Source organism: Pseudoliparis swirei, chromosome 5 (genome assembly GCF_029220125.1).
Source record: "Pseudoliparis swirei isolate HS2019 ecotype Mariana Trench chromosome 5, NWPU_hadal_v1, whole genome shotgun sequence".
In the NCBI taxonomy this organism is placed as follows: domain Eukaryota; kingdom Metazoa; phylum Chordata; class Actinopteri; order Perciformes; family Liparidae; genus Pseudoliparis; species Pseudoliparis swirei.
In genome coordinates, this window is record NC_079392.1 from 25107027 (window position 1) to 25123154 (window position 16128).

Sequence of the window (16128 nt, forward strand, 5' to 3'; positions counted from 1 at the left end):
TTTTCAATGTTCTCTCCTGATCCTCCTCCAGAATATCAGCCGTAATAATAACCACAAGATAAAACATCAAACATGGCTTCTCTCGGTGGTCTACTTCACGGCTCGCATGCCAACCTGTAAACATGTAAACAAAGGCTCTCCTGGTCACTACGATGTCTCTTTTTGATTCATAACCAGCTTTAAAAACTCCTTAGTAAACAAAGTACGTGAGCTGCTGGCTCCTCGCCGTGTTTCCCGCCTTTTGACGCGCCGCCACAGTTTTGTCACAGATAACGTATTAATGACGTGCCGCTCATCAGAGAGCCATGGGGGCCGCGGGATGTTTTAATGAGGCCTGCAGCGAGTATTTACATCATCCAATCAGCTGCTAATCATTTCTTGATGAACCAATTAAAGGGCCGGCGTCGTATAGGTATGCAGGCGGTGTGTGTGTGTGTGTGAGATTCGTTTGAACCGCAGTAGAAATGTGAACGTCAAAAAACAGTCAGACATCACCACGGAGAGAGAGAGAGAGGGAGAGGGTGAAGTAAGGGAGAGAGTAGGAATGAAGGAAGAGAGGGATAAGCAAGTAAGGGAGAGGGTGGGGGAAGGGAGAAGCAAGGGAGGAAGGAAGAGGGATGAGAGAGGAAGGAAAGAGGGGGGGACCACACAAATGATTTAATTTCTCTTTCTCCGCTCTTCTCCGCTTCCTCCTCCTCACGTGCGTTAAGCCCACCCTGAAGACGATGCCGACACGTTGTCGGCCCATCCGAGCGCTCGCACACACACACACACACACACACACACCCCTCTACAGCTCTTATTATTGCTCATGCGGTTCCGTCAGCGGACGCGTTGCCGGGCGGTCTGTGACCCCAACGTCGACCTGACACGCCGTCGGCCATGAAAACTTTGTGTTCTTGAAAACGGTTTTGTTTCGGTGGGTTGTATCACAAGAGAAGTGTGTGTGTGTGTGTGTGTGGCTGCCTGATGTAACGTCAACGTGGGCGAAATCATCCCTCACTTCCGTGATAAAGATAATTATTATAGTGATCATGGATTTTATGATTCGTGCAGGAAATGGTGGAATTAAAAATCCATTTTAGAATAAAAACAAACGGATCCGGCTGCAGCCCCCGACTTGACTTGAGGCAAGGACTCAACCACGTAGAATATTATGTCACAAACAACACGAGAGGAGGAGGGGGGGGGGCTCTTGCATCAGGATCCCTGAGACTTGGCTGGGGAGGGCAGTGACTCAGAAGGAGGGGGAGCTGCTGCCTCCTCTGTGTTCCTGAAGCAGCGGAGCTGGAGGCGTGGGCGTCTTCAGGAGGCGTTCCCTTGAGATGTAAAGACAGGGTCTGGAAGCTCGGACACACACACACACACACACTTGGTGCTCAACGAGACGTTACTTCTGTATCCCGAGCTCGCGACTCAACAACACCCCCGCGTTGCTCTCCTCAAGCTCTGTGCGGGCTTATTATGTCACACGAGGTTTAAAGTTTACTTTGGAGTGGAAATCTTAATCCACCGTTTGTCCTCTTGCACTCTGACCCGCGGCCTGCAGGGCGATGATGAGATCTGAGCCGCCAGTGTGCGGCATTAGTCTTCTCAGTCGGAGTGAGACACCTGCTGGCTGACGGGAGGCATTGCATGTGAGGGAGGTCCTGAGGCAGAGGGCATGCTGGGGGATTTTCTCTCTTGATGGGCCAGTAAATTAAGATTATTTTTTTTAAACCCAGAGGAGTGGTTTTCTGACTTAGTTGGACGAAACGGGCAATTTAAAGACGATGCCGAAGGCCCCCTGCAGCCCTCGACCCTCGTCTTCATCTTTCTGTGTCCCTGTTTGGTTGAAGTAGGCGTGGCAGAATTCATTTAATATTCAGTTGAGATTCACTGTTTACTGTTCATACCGTGTGTGTGTTCATGTTCAGAGGAATCATTGTGTCTCCCTGCTCTCTGTCACACAGCCATCAGCAGCCCGAGGAAGACGTGAACCGCCGACGCTATGCACATCTGACACGCGTGACCGGTGAGTTTTGGCCCCGCCTCTCTCGCCAGGCCGGCTCGTTAAGTTTTATTCATTATTCAAAGGTGCGGCGGCGGCGGCGGCAGCACGGACCCGTTTGTGAGCCCTGGGGTTGAATACTAACGGTCTTTTTCAAACTCTTTTCAGTACGTGACTCATTGCTCATTAGATGAAGAGGAGGGCACAAACCCAACGAGTCTCAGTCGTCAGCATTTCCTCAAACTAGAACCCCGTCAGAAATAAACGAGGGCAAAACTGACCCTAAGAAATATAATTTTGACCCTGATATCACGAGGAAAGGCAAAAAATGACCCCATAATTTAGTTAATTTAATAGTGTTTCGTTGCTTTGTTGTGTGTGTACTAGGTAGGTACACACAAAAAAAATCTATAAATATTATTTTTAATTATATAAAAATAAAGATATAAGTTACAATTTTTAATAGTTGTTTAAAAAAAATACTACGAATAAATAACTACAAAGAAATAAGAATACAACTGAATACTATTGTCTGATTGATGTTTTCTGTAAAAAAAAACACTTGACTCTGTAGACTACTACTTAATAGTCTTATTATTGCCATTTTATGACAATTGCTCATATACTCTAAGCCTAAATAATAATTATTTTTGAACAAAAGGTTAAATGTCGTTTCACAAGATTCAAAAAGTGCCCCCAATTTCCTGGATTTCAGTCATTGGGGGCAAAAAATGCCCCCTAAAAAAATATGTCGTGATGTCATGATGTTTGCTCGCGGCTCGGCAGAGTGCAGCTGGGGGAGGCAGCTAATGGCTCTTAAAGCACCGGCCCGCTCCAGCCTGGAGGCAGCCGAGAAGACAGACCGGGAGACAGACACACACACACACACACACACAGGCTGGCATTGTCAGGCGCACAAGGGGATGGCTTCAGCATTCAAAGCGACTTCATATTTTTCATTACTGTCTCCCTCTCTGGGCCTTCGGCGGGGGAAAAGTCTCCGAGGGTTTTTCTTTTTTTCCGGTCGTGGGCAGAGAAGAACATTCAGAGAGATATTATCCTGATGGGAAATCAGTCCGAGTTTAAATCTGCTCCGTGGAGCCTCCAGCGTGAAATCGTCTCAAATGAATCTCTGGGTTTCCATCACTCCAAGAAACGTCTTTTTTCAGAAGTCATAACTGATACTCTGCAGAGTTATGAGGAAAATATTAGAATTTAAAAGACTCCACGTTTGCTTTTTGTGCAACATTTAGTGATTTCTCCAAATGAAACTACATAACAATGAGTTGATGGTTCATAGTTTAAGAAAGAGCCACTATGTTGATTTGATCATTATTCAACTAAATAAACAAACCGTTGTTTGTTACAGCTTGGAAAACCTATTTTAGTGTTTGACATTTGGTCAAAGACAGCAACCAACCTGTGAGAGTTCACTACACGCCCAAAACAAATCAATATCATAAGTGTTTTCTATGTTTAGAACATTCTCACCGCGGCCCTCTCCGTTATCCAGACGCTCTTCAAAGCCACGAGGCTCCATTGATAAAAACAGGAATCCCACCTCGGACAACACGGGAGGCGCCGCTCTGCCGCGATTGGTCCGTTTGTTTGTGGTCTTCCTTTCGGTCACACAAACTTAATTATTCAATTCAGTTTATTTCATATAGCATAATATCACAAATTTGCCTCAGCGGGATTTCCAATCTGTACACGTACGACATCGCTGACCTTTGACCTCACATCGGATCAGGGAAAAAAAACTCCCAAGAAATGGGGGGGGGGGAAATCCTTTCAAGGGTATAAAAAAAAAGTAAGACACCTTCAGGAGAGCAACAGAGGAGGATCCCTCTCCAGGAGGGACTGAAGAATAGACGTCATGTGACCTGAAGCGCCACCTCGAACTCCGTCCTCGCTGATTTGGTTTGAAGTTGAATTCAGGTTCACTCTGTGATAATGAGCTGACGCTGCGCCAATCCACCAGTAGGTGGTGCTGTTGTTGCTGCTGGGCGAAGAAAGACTGGTTAACGTTTGAAGATATGAACTCACCGTGTGTGTGTGTTTGTTTTCAGAGGGCCGGGCAGGCGTTGCTGAGGATGATTGGTCTGGTGCGCTGAAGATAGATGGTGTGGGAATGATGGACCTCACCAATGGCCGGTCAGGCAGCATCATCACCACCACCGCTGCAACACTCTCTGAGGTGAGCCCCCCCCCCCCCCCCCACACACACACACACACAGCACCGCCATCCTCCTTCTTTCCTTACAATGCAACTGTGTGTGTGTGTGTGTTGTAGAAGAGCAGCAGCGCCGAGTCTCTCAGCGATAAGGGCTCTTCGGACCTGAAGAAGAGTTTTGACGCCGTTGTGTTCGATGTGCTGAAGGTCACTCCCGAAGAATATGCAGTAAGTGAAGTTTAAGTTTGTCCGAGTGTTTAAAGAAGAAAAAAAAAGTTCTGTAAGCACAAACGTGAAGTGCTGACGGGGTGACGGAGGAGGAAGTGGGGTGAGTTTGGATCAGAAGGAATAGATTAGAGGTTTGGCAGTGCCGAGCCGGCGCTGATGGATTTCACCTCGGCTGTTCACCCCTTTCCTCGTTGTGAGGAGTAACGCAGCTCAGGATCGTCCAGGCTGAACCGACGCCAAGACTTTTTAAAGGATTTTGACCGAGACTGGCGCATGACATGTGGAACATGCACTAAAAAGGTCCACGTCCATAAAAAAAACAATGTAGATTCCTCTTAACATAATCCAGAGGCATGGCAGAGGGGAGTCTCCCCTCGATCACAGTTCTGATGACGAGTCGATCGGGCCGCTTTGCGTTCATAGTCCTGAGTCCTGTTAGTCTGAGGCCCAATAAAGGTCTCCCAGTGTCTGTGTTCTTCTCAGTTTCAACCACCAGGGGGCGCTCCTTATCTTTCTAACTGCAGCGTCGTCATGTAATGACTTCTCAAGCTGTATCAAGTTATAGAAATGTCAATAGAAGGGTCCCAGCCACCTGCTCCACAGGACGACGCCTCTACAGGTGTTTTAATCGTTTCCCCGTCGTCTCGGCTTGCCTGGATCCGTCCAGCGGGCGATGATGTCGCCCGAACCGAGCAACGTCTGAAGAATCTGTTGTGCTGTGTCTCCTCCAGAGTCAGATCATGCTCATGGATGCTCCCGTGTTCAAGGCCATCCAGCCAGAGGTGAGCCACGCACACACACACACACACACACACACACACACACACAGGCGCACTTATCACAGTGATGCAGGTAAAAGGGGACATCTGGGTCTTGCCCGGTCTGTCTCCCCAGTGGGATCCTGTGTACCCTCCCTTTCTTTTCCCCTCCTCTTCTTCCTCCTCCTCCTCTGCATGGTCCTGACAGCCGTCATGGATAACTTGTGTTTACGGTCGGCCGCTGTGGCCTTTTTATAACAGCAGCACACAGACCACATCCCAGTGCGGTGTGCTGCAGTCTGTCTCCTGCTTCTGCATGTGGGGAAGACTTGTCAGCGGACACACACACACACACACACACACACGGTTATCATTCCCCTCGGTCGTGCATTTTGAATTGATCTTAAGTAACGACGTCGTCATGTGGCGAGAGCTTTCGGGTTAATTTTAAATGGTTCGTCGTGCACCAGGTTTCCCCCGCTCCGCCACTCGGGCCCTCGTCTTCTTCCCCTGAACCGAGTTCACGCGGCAGCGTTCGAGAACACGCTCGCCGTCTGGGCTGGCTCGCAGGGTTTTATGAGCCTCGTGAACATGTGTCCGCTCGCTTCCGCCCGATGTAGCGAGTGAGGTTCACGGGGTCGGGTGCACGGGGACAGCGGCTCACTTATTGCTTTTAAGACGTCAGATATTTTGGAAGGTCATGTAGTGGGATGAGGGGGAGGGGGGGGGGGCTGACAAGGAGATGAAGGCTGCAGAGGGAGAGGCTGAAGGAAGGAAAGAAGGAAAGCACAGCAGCTCCGAGAGAACGGGAAACGCGGCTAAAGTTTCCACTGCTGTCTCCTCGGCCTCCTCAGACGCATAATGGGAGACGCAGGTGTGTGTGTGTGTAGGTGTGTGTGTGTGTGTGCCTGCTGCTTCACTGGGCTCACTGCCTGAATAGGAAAATATTAAATATGTGTTGAGTTGTGCAATAATGTTTTTACTGACATGCAGCCCACTTGTGTTTTTGTATGCACTATTTAAATGCCTTGTTACAACATTGAGCTCTACACACACACACATTGTGTCACAGTTGTGGACATGGAATCGGGGTCAACGTATACAAGGCGTTGTCATTTTCAGAGCGGCGTTGGTTTCCACGATGCTCCTCGTTCGTCTCCCCGTCGAGAGAGAATAGTTTTCGTCCGTTTCGCACGTCCAGACCAGATGTTCTTCAGAAGGTTTTCACGTTGTACATTTTCTGACTACTTGCATGATAACAAACTCGAAGACGACTCGAATTTTCCACCCGCTTTGGTTCCAAGTGTTCCCGCCGGCCCCGCGGCTGCACACATTCGGACTGTTTTCCCTCGATCCCCCTTGACGACGGCCGCCGCTGCAGAAGTCCAAAACAATCTTATCGCTGCAAATCATTTCCTGCGCACGGTTTCAGTTCTCCGCACCGGCCGTCCGCGCCTTCCAAGACGGCCCTAAACTCCAAAATGACTGCACCCGACTACGTGATCTGGCCGCGCACGGTGTCTCGTGTGTTCAATATTCACCCCCCATCTCTCTCCATAAACGGTGCTTGTGTGCAGAGGAACGGAGAGAGGCCGGCGGTCCGAGCGCTAATGTGCGCGCTGGCTGTTTAACAACGTTTTTGTCTTCTTTCTAAAACATGTTGTACATGACGCACAGGCGGAGAACGTACCGCGAGCAGGACGGCGGTAGAACAGAGGACCTCGTTAGCCTGAGTCCATCGCTGGAGGAGGAGGAGGAGGAGGAGGAGGAGGAGCTCTTCATCTTCTTCTGGCCTCGAGAGAAGGCTCAGACGGCGAGCGCACCGTGACGCAGCTGACAGCGCCGAGCCTAAACACATCTGCTCCCGATGATGCGTTCAGTGACCGCTCGCTAGGCTTTGCCGTGCGAGAGAGGGCTGCTGTGATAATTCACTTCCCACAATGCAATGTCTGCGAGACCGGAAAAAAGAAAAGATGGCCGGAGAGCCGGCGCGAGTGTAATGGAGAGGCCAGAAGGCGTGTTTCTGACGGTCATCAGTCGAGCAGACAGACGGGTCATCGACGACCCGCCGCCGAGTTTCTTTTGGTCGTGAAAACGACGAGATGGATCCCAAGGAGGCGAGATCTCATCCCCTCGTCTTAATTTACAAGGACTTTTCTGAAAGCGCTGACGCATCTGTAATTCATCCGGAGGGAGCTGGATCGGATCGCTCGCTGTAGTTTGCACAGATCGTCCGATAAGAGCAAGATGTAAAGATCAAACGAAGCGTAGAGACACCGACATCAACGGGGGGTTTGTGAACTGCGGTTTCGAAGATGTAATCAGGCCGCCAGTTTTTTAACCAGTAGCTGGAGAGAGTAGATGGTCGATGGTTTCAAGCACCAGTCTGATGAATGATTTTAAAACCAAGTGAAATGGGGCATAATTCCCTCTCTAACATTACTTTACGTTGCTCCTTCATCTTCGTCTCCTTCAAACAACTTTGAAGTTTCTCGTCGACGCGCTACGTTTTCCAAAAATAACGTTGGAAAATATCACGGACCGGCTCCAGCTTTTCTTGGCCTTATACTATTTTTATTAAGCGTTTAAAGAAAGACACAGACAACACCTGGACCAGATCAATAATAGTGAGCCATAAAGCATCCCCTGCTTTATGGTCTGACTCTAAATGACCATCATTTACTAAAAGATGACATCATGATGTATAGAAGAAGACTTGGAACTAGAGATCGAGACAAATTCATGTTTACGATGTTTACTGGGGGAATAAATCAAGAGAGAAGTAGAGTTACTATATAGACTTCTATACAATCGGACTTCTTTTTGCAACCAGTCGTCAACCCTAGTGGCCATGATCAGGAGTGCAATATTAAGGCAAAAGGGCAACGTGTGGGGAGTGGGGGACGCTTATGACAAAAGCCAAGTTAGCAATTTAGTGGCTTTGGCCAATTCAGCCAAAATATACATATATTTATTTATATATATATTCATATATATATATATATTCATATAATTTATATATACATTTATTTAATTATATATTTTTATATATTTGTGTGTGTATATATATATTAGGGCTGTGAAATGATTACAAATTTTAATCAAATTAATCACAAGTTTCTGTGGATTAATCACATATTACTGATATTCTCGGTATATTTTTGTGAGAACATAAAGATTTATGACAAAAGACGGATATATAAATTTATACACAGGGATGCACATAACTTGCTCACCAGTGCGCGGCTGAGTAGAGTTGTTGCCGGGGGGGGGGGGGTGCAAGTGACTTTTTTTCGGCCCGATGCCGGCATCGGAGCTCTGCGGCGCGCGAGACGGAGATCGGAGTAGTGTTAACGCGACACGTAAAGACAAAATGACATGCTGCTGGTTAGAGACGACCAACACCAGACGTATTGGAAGCTCATTCTGCGCATGTGTTAAAAAAAATTAACTAATTAATCCTGTAATTTAATCATAACTCATTAACGCGTTATTTTTCACAGCACTAATATATATATATATCATAAATGAATGAAGTTTGCTCAATATATTGTGTTTTCCGTGGGGCGGCTGTAGCTCAGTGGGGTAAGAGGGCCGTCCTGCAACCGCAAGGTTGTGGGTGCGATCCCCGCTCTCCCCATTAGTTGCAAGTCGAAGTGTCCTTGAGCAAGGCACTGAACCCCCAGTTGCTTCCCGGGCGTATCACTGCAGCCCACTGCTCCTTAATAACTAAGGATGGGTTAAATGCAGAGAACTAATTTCCCCTTGGGGATTAATAAAAGTGTATATATATATATATATTTTTTAAACTGTCCCAGTTCTCTGCCGGGTCCCCGTAATCCATACAGGTTGTTTTTCTGGTGGAGGGATTGGGCAATAATTGCTCCACAAACGGCTATAGTTGGGAATCCCACCCACAATGCAGCTTGCCAGCGTGACGGTCAGTACACATTCATCACGCTGGAAGGTGGAGGAAAATAATGTGTTGGCTGTAGACGCAAAAACCTCAGGGACAGATTTGTCCTTGTCAAAGAGGATTTCTCAAAAAAACCATCAGCGTGGGTTGGCAAAGAAACCCTGCAACCTGAACGCACCGCATTCGGTTTGGGGGCGTGCGGAGGTCCGAGCCCATTGGGAGAAAATTGGAAATATTTTGTGTACGATTGTGTACTTGAGAATAAACGAACGCTGAGGTTCGGAGGACTCGTGTGATTGGCTCTCCGCCATCACAGTGAGTTTTTAGAGATGTTTTTACGGTCGTCTCGCGGCCTCAACTACCGTAAGAATCGTCTCATGGGGTCAGCTGGGAAAGTCATCTCTCCACGGCGTGGACAGCGAGGTAATGGACGCCGCTGCTGAAACAATCATTCAGTTCACGACTTCTTTCCCCCCTTTTTCAAATTTGGCTGAGATCAACGAACCCCAAACTCCAGAATTCATATGATAATTGAATATTACGGTGACAGTGTCAGGGCATTCACCACCGTCACCATAGCAACCAGAACAAATGGACTTCCCAGACCCTCGTCCGTGGGAACCTTTAGCTCTGGAACGCTCGAGTTCTGTAGAACTTGAGTAAGCTTTTTTTTTTTTTTTTTGGGGACGAGCGAACATGCGCCGACCAGACATTTTGACGCCGTTAACGGGTCTCATTAAATATTTAAAAGGTCGCCAGCGCACATCTCAAGGCGTCGGTACCGGGTCGACCTGGAGACCAGAGACAGCAGAACATGGTAATGGCTTTTGGGTTCTACTCGTCCAGATCAGCAACACGCATAACTGTCCAGTTCACATTTTTCCGTTGTCATCCTCAAGAGCTCTCCAAACCCCCCCCCTCCCATCTTCCTTCTTTTTCCACCCTGTTCCTCATCTTCATCGTCCCCGTGGCCTCTCCATAATATCCCCATGGCTCCCAGCGCTCCAGTTTTCCATGAACAATGCAGACGGAGAACAAAAAGACATTTCATGAGGTCACGGCAGCTCGGCTGCAGCTGCTCGTCTTCCTCCTCCTCGGCCTCTCGTTTGATGTCTTGCGCCTCACGACGCCGTCGTAAAAACAGATCCCAGCGCTGAGCGAAGTTTGGGATGAGGTGAAGTTTGGGTGCGGGGTGTTTGTCCTGGAATCTGATCTTTATTATCGTTCGGAGGAGGAGGAGGAGGGTCAGGGAGAGAGGGAAGCGCTTATTTAAGAAAAAAGGAGAGATGTGTAAATAAACGGCGAGCTCTCCTCCGGTGAGTCGGCGCCGTGACGCGGGCGCTCCACTCCGGCTCGTCGGCCTCGCGGTCTTCACCGTATCCCTTCGTCTCCTCTCTCTCTCTCCCCTTGCCTCTCCTCGTTTCCTCGACCCTGAGCTCGAGTCGTCGCCTCGCCCACGCGCCGGCGGCTACGTTCTTCCACTTCTGCGTTGGTGTCGTTGGCCTCCGGGCCGGGAGGAGGAGCTCCGGGTTCCCCTCAGTCTGTGTGGTCTCCTCCGCCTCGTGAGGCCGAGTCCAGCCTGGGGGGGAAATGACTTTGCGTGTTCTTCGATTTAATGGGTCACAAAAGTGCACAGCAAATAGTGCTATGATGTCGGATGTCTTTGACATCATTCCAATTTAGTTTTTATTCGCTGTTTCTTTTACAAAAAAACCCACAGTCGTGTTTTCATGAGTTTGCAGTCTTCGGCTGAATGTGTTGTGATTTGTAGATGATCAACAAGCGTCTCCCACGTGAAACAATTTACAATTTTTAAATCAACAATGTTACGATTGGCTTGTTTGTCCTTGTGTCCGCTCTCCCATTGGCTGAAATGTGTCACGTGACCCCCGTCATGTTGGCCGGCGTCGGTGCATAAACACTTGAAGTCTCCGTGGGTGTTCCAGAGTCATCATTAGTGGTTAGTTAATGGTTTTCCTGCCATGGAAACTAACATGTAAAGTTTTGAAGTTGGATCCAGACTCGGTCTAATATTGGAATTTTGTCAGAATTGAGTTGAGCACGATTACTAATTAAAGTTAAATGAATCAGTCTGGTGCACCTTTGAAAAGGGAACGGCAACTTCACCGTGAGCACATTGTACAGACGGGGGGGGGGGACCTCTGACGTGACTGTTGGGTACATTTATATATATATATATATATAAATAAACTTTGGCTCAGTCCATAATGTCTGTTCCCTGCGTGTGTGTTTCAGGAGCTGTCGAGCTGCGGCTGGAACAAGAAGGAGAAGCACAGCTCCGCCCCAAATGTCGTGGCCTTCACTCGCAGGTTCAACCAGGTGAGCTCAGAGCCCCCCCCCCCCCCGCTGCAACGCAATAAGTATTTATGAGCCGTGGTCGTTCAGGAATGGAGAAGTTACAGCTCTGCCTCCGTCCAGCGAGCACTAAATCATCGCCCGGAGTGTTTTTTTCGTTTTTTTTCGAAGCCCGGCTTGTCGTGGCAGCGCCGAAATATCTCCGGGTCTCCCTCGTCATAAATAGTCCCCGGGTCGTCTGACAGGAAGGAGTTTGTTTTGTCCTGGTTATTAATGCGCATGCTGCATGCAGGGATCTGTATTCCCACCCGGTGCCCAGTGACATCATCATCATCATCAGGAAGTTGTGGGTGATGACGTAAGAGGCCGCCTTTAATCCACTTCCAGTGTTATTGCCAGGCTCCTTTTGAAGAATGTTTTAAGACCCACTCCACTGCCCTCCAGGATAAATATGAGACGATCCGACAAGAATGCGTTGTCGTGGGAACCTCGGCATGTATAGCAAGATCCCAAACGGTGATTCAAGATGTTAGCGGCACACATTTCAGCCGCCGCGAGCCGAGTAAAATGAGAGGGGGGGGGTAATGGGACTTGGATTTGGAGGCTAGAGTCCCAGAAAGCTCCCGAGAGAAAGCCAACGGAGCAGAAGAGGAGGAGAGAAGAGGGGAGAGGAGGAGATGCCAGGAGAGAATAACTGGTTGTGATCAGTGCGTCGTTGTTCTGTGCGGCGACTTGGCTCACAGGCTGAAATCCTTACCGCAGTGAAAATGGAGAATTAGTGGCGATGATGAGCGAATGGGAACAGACGATATTCTCACCAGTGGGTCGGACCTACCGAGAGCACCGGCCTGTGTGTGTAGAGAGAGGAGTTTATCTCTTCACTCCTCAGCTCTTCACCTCTTCCCCTGCAACAAAAACAAGTCTCGGGCTGTTTCCCGGAGAGAAAAAAAAGAAAGAGCCAGCTGTCGGCTCAAATTATGAGCACGTCAAGAAGGCAGTAAAAAACAAAACGACCGGTGAAGCCGGCGCACACACTAATTTATTGAGGTGCAGAAGAAGAACGCCTCTCGGCCGCGGCTCCAGAGGGAGGACGAGCAGCTGGTCAGGCCGCCTGCGCCGGTCTCATCGGGACACGATGTACAGACGTCTGCGCAGCCCCGTGGCACGACCCCCCCCCCCCCCTCTCATCCCTCACACTGCTCCTCTTTTTTCTTTTCTCCCTCTCCATTCCCCGCTCTCCCCGGAGCGTTAACACTGATTGATTCACCGACTTGTGTGTGTGTAATCAGAACGTCGACTTTCCGGCGTTCTCCCCACAGACATATTTCTGACATCGCTCTCCGTCCGGCCGAAGCACTCCGAACACTCCTCCATCCTCCGCTCGCCGCATTAGGCGTCACGGTGTGTGTCTGTTGTGGAATCGGGTTGGATTTTCCTCCCTGAAATCCTGAAATCCTCATTGAAATCCTCATTGAGTGTAACACGTGAGAGGAAGATTTCTGCGGTCCTCAGATCTGCAGCATCCACCCCCCTCCACCCCCCCCCCCCCCTCCGGGTCTGCTAAGTCAAGAATTTTTAAATGGTCATTTCGAGGCCTGGAGTTTGAAATAATTCATGTTTTTTAAAGATAGACGCTCAAAATATAAGCCGGCATACGCTCTCGCTGCGTGTGAACGCACCATGACTGAAATGTTCTGTGGCCATAGCAACAGCAGCTCCACCATCCATACACCGAGATGTCACAACATGTTTGGTCTTGGAAATTTGGTTGCAAGTCCTGGGAAACCATTGGTCAACATGACCGCATGACCCCTGGGGGGAGTTTGTGGGACTTGCCATAATTTCCATTTTCTTTTTCCCATTTTCTTCCCCCTAGACGAGTTTCTGGGTGGTACGAGAGATCCTCCACGCCCAGACGTTGAAGATCAGAGCCGAGGTGCTGAGTCTGTACATTCGCACCGCCAAGGTACACAAATGCCGCCGGGACGGATGTTTGCATCGCGAAGAATCCCACCTAATGCGCGCTCTTTGTACTTTATACAAATGTTGTTTTCTTTCAACAGAAACTGTGCGACATGAACAACCTCCACGCCGTCATGGCCGTGGTGTCGGCGCTGCAGAGCGCCCCCATCTTCAGGCTGGCCAAGACCTGGGCGGTGAGTGTATTTGCAGTTTGTTGGTGACGTGTACCACAAACACGGGACGCGTAAACAAAGGCTCATCAGGACGAGCACACAACTGACGGCACGGGGTGAATGTGTATAAACCAAAGAGAGAGACTCAGGGCAGTCATCCCCAAAGACCGGAGAATTTAAAAGGTCAACAAATACGTTTGCTTGTTTTTATTTTAAATGATTATCTGCAGTTCCACTTTGAGCCACATGAGTGAGCCTGAACGTTCATATTGTTTCTTCTAATCCGAGCCCTACTTAGAACGTTTAATCTAATATGGAAGACTAGAGTACATTCTATTTGTTTGTCAACTCAGAATAAAGAGGAAACTCATGTTCACCGTGGGCCAAATCAGCATCATGGCTGCCCTCTTAAAGGGCCGGAAACACTTTATAAACATCTCAAATTTATTGTTAAATAACTCTCTTTGCATTTGATTATTGTTTATTTGAGTGTAGAAATATTTATACATAAGAAAATGTCTCTAATATTACAACAGAAATCCATTTAATCTAAAACCTTCAAAATTAAAGCAAAGGTTATTTCTCTTCAATTTCTTTAAGAAAAGGTGATCGCGTGTCTCTAAAAGCCGCCAGGGGCCACACAAAGCGATGCGGCGGGCCGGATTCGGCCCACGGGCCTTGTGTTTGACACCTGTGGTCTAGAACATCTACAACGGACCGTCTTCAGGCAGGGAACTATGCGTCGGTATCCGTTACAAACGATCACCACCCCCTGAGGGATCAGCGATGTGTCTCCGCGTCCTGATGGAAGAGCTTACACAACGCATGCTGAGGCCATGATGTCACGGGGAAACGGCTCCGCAGGAAAACCACGGAATGTTCTTTTAGCCTCTCGGCGAATGCTGTTGCTGGCCAGAGCGCCGCTCACCTACTTCTGAGAGGACAGGAGGACACGCACACACACACACACACACACACACACACACATACTTTTGATCCCTGCGGGTATCATTAGTACTTTCTCTTATCGTCACAACCTATAAAACTCCTGTTGTCAGCAGATCAGATGTACTGTCGTTTGATGCCTTCTCTGTTGCACACACGCACACACTGTCAGTCCGTCCCTTCCATGGAGGAGCAGCAGACCTCCGGCCCTGTGGCCAGTTCATTGAAACAAGCAGCCGGCGATAGTGATGTTTTTTTAAAATTAGTATTCTGCACAACACAACGACCTTTTCTTCTTTTTCTTTTGACCTTGTCGACTGCAAATCATGGCAGAATATCACCATGGGGTCTTTTTTCTTTTCTTTTTTTTACTCTTTCAGGCATGGGTAGTAAATTTAAAGAGGTCATTGTTTGGAAAAGGTGACGGGACTGACTTCAGCAACGGGCGCCTTAAACGAGTGTTTCTGGAAAAATGTTAAATCACTCAAAGAAACAAATTGATTGCGCCGCCAGCTGAGGGAAGGCGTCTTAAATCCCGTTGTTTTTCTTCCGAGTCAAACGGCTCGTTTGTCTCCATCCTCACGCTCTCTCTCCTTCCTCCCGTCCAGCTGCTGAGTCGTAAGGACAAGGCGACGTTTGACCGGCTCGACTACCTGATGTCCAAGGAGGACAACTACAAACGTCTGAGGGACTTCATCAGCAGCCAGAGCATGGTGTCCTGCATCCCGTACCTAGGTAACCCACACAGAGCCTCTGGAGGACGCGATGAAAAGGCTTCCTCGCGTGTTAGCGGGCCGACGGGCTCCTCTCGGGACCGTCCGCGTTCCCACTGAACGTCTCCCGCGGTTCTTCGGGCCGGCGCTCGTCGGTCGGTGGAGATTTATTGCGCGTTCCTCCGTCGGCAGCGGAGACGAGACGCTCCCCTAAAGAGTCTCCCGGCTGTTCGCCTCGTCTCTTTCTCCTTGAAGTGGCGGAACGTACGTCTGCTGCTTTGTTGTAAAACACCTCGAAAAGCAGCCAGAAAAAAAGAACTAAAGAATCGTGAGAAATACGAGGAAGAAAAAAATATACGCAGGTCGTAATATGAGATACAAGTCCCTCATACAGCAATAAAAACAACTTCAAAACACACACACTATCTTTTTCCATTTTCATCCTCCACCCGCTCGTTCTTCTCCTCCTCCACATGACATCAGAGAGGAACTCCTGAGTGTGTGTGTGTGTGTTGCTGTACTGTTTGTTCTTGTTTTGACGTTGGTGTGCTCTGTTGTTCCCTTGCCGTCGGGCTCGTATCATAGATACTGCTGTGATTCAAGCTTAGCCGCTCGAGTGTGTGCAAATAAACACACAGAGAGAGACAGTTGTTGGCAGCACTTTTTACCCCATGCTGGGAAATGGCACACATTTGTCACTGTGTGTGTAAATCGCGTGTGTGTAAATCGCCAGCGCTGTCGCCCTCGTCATGAATCGACTATTTCCCTTGAGAATTGCGAATAAATGAATGTGTGGAAGATTGAAAACCACAGTGCCTGTTTCAGAGTGGGGGAGTGGGGGGGGGGGGGGGGGAGTTTTTACATCTCTGCTCACCTTACAAAGCACCTTTATCAAAGGCCCAACCGCCAGCTGAGGGCTACATTACCATGTGTGTTAAGAACGCCACACAAGGG

At 48.8% G+C, this 16128-nt stretch overlaps 1 protein-coding gene across 3 annotated transcripts in view; it reads left to right on the forward strand.

Annotated features, from left to right (window-relative positions):
• The window catches only part of ralgps2 (Ral GEF with PH domain and SH3 binding motif 2), a 49706-nt gene that overhangs the window by 12419 nt on the left and 21159 nt on the right, over positions 1 to 16128 (forward strand). For all 3 annotated transcript variants that reach the window (XM_056415518.1, XM_056415517.1, XM_056415519.1), the window contains 8 exons: positions 1953 to 2014; positions 4060 to 4187; positions 4284 to 4391; positions 5123 to 5173; positions 11322 to 11405; positions 13258 to 13347; positions 13445 to 13537; positions 15070 to 15196. In XM_056415518.1, coding sequence (XP_056271493.1) covers positions 4122 to 4187; positions 4284 to 4391; positions 5123 to 5173; positions 11322 to 11405; positions 13258 to 13347; positions 13445 to 13537; positions 15070 to 15196 — 619 coding nt within the window. In that variant the 5' untranslated portion in view covers positions 1953 to 2014; positions 4060 to 4121. The remainder of the gene's footprint in view (positions 1 to 1952; positions 2015 to 4059; positions 4188 to 4283; positions 4392 to 5122; positions 5174 to 11321; positions 11406 to 13257; positions 13348 to 13444; positions 13538 to 15069; positions 15197 to 16128) is intronic.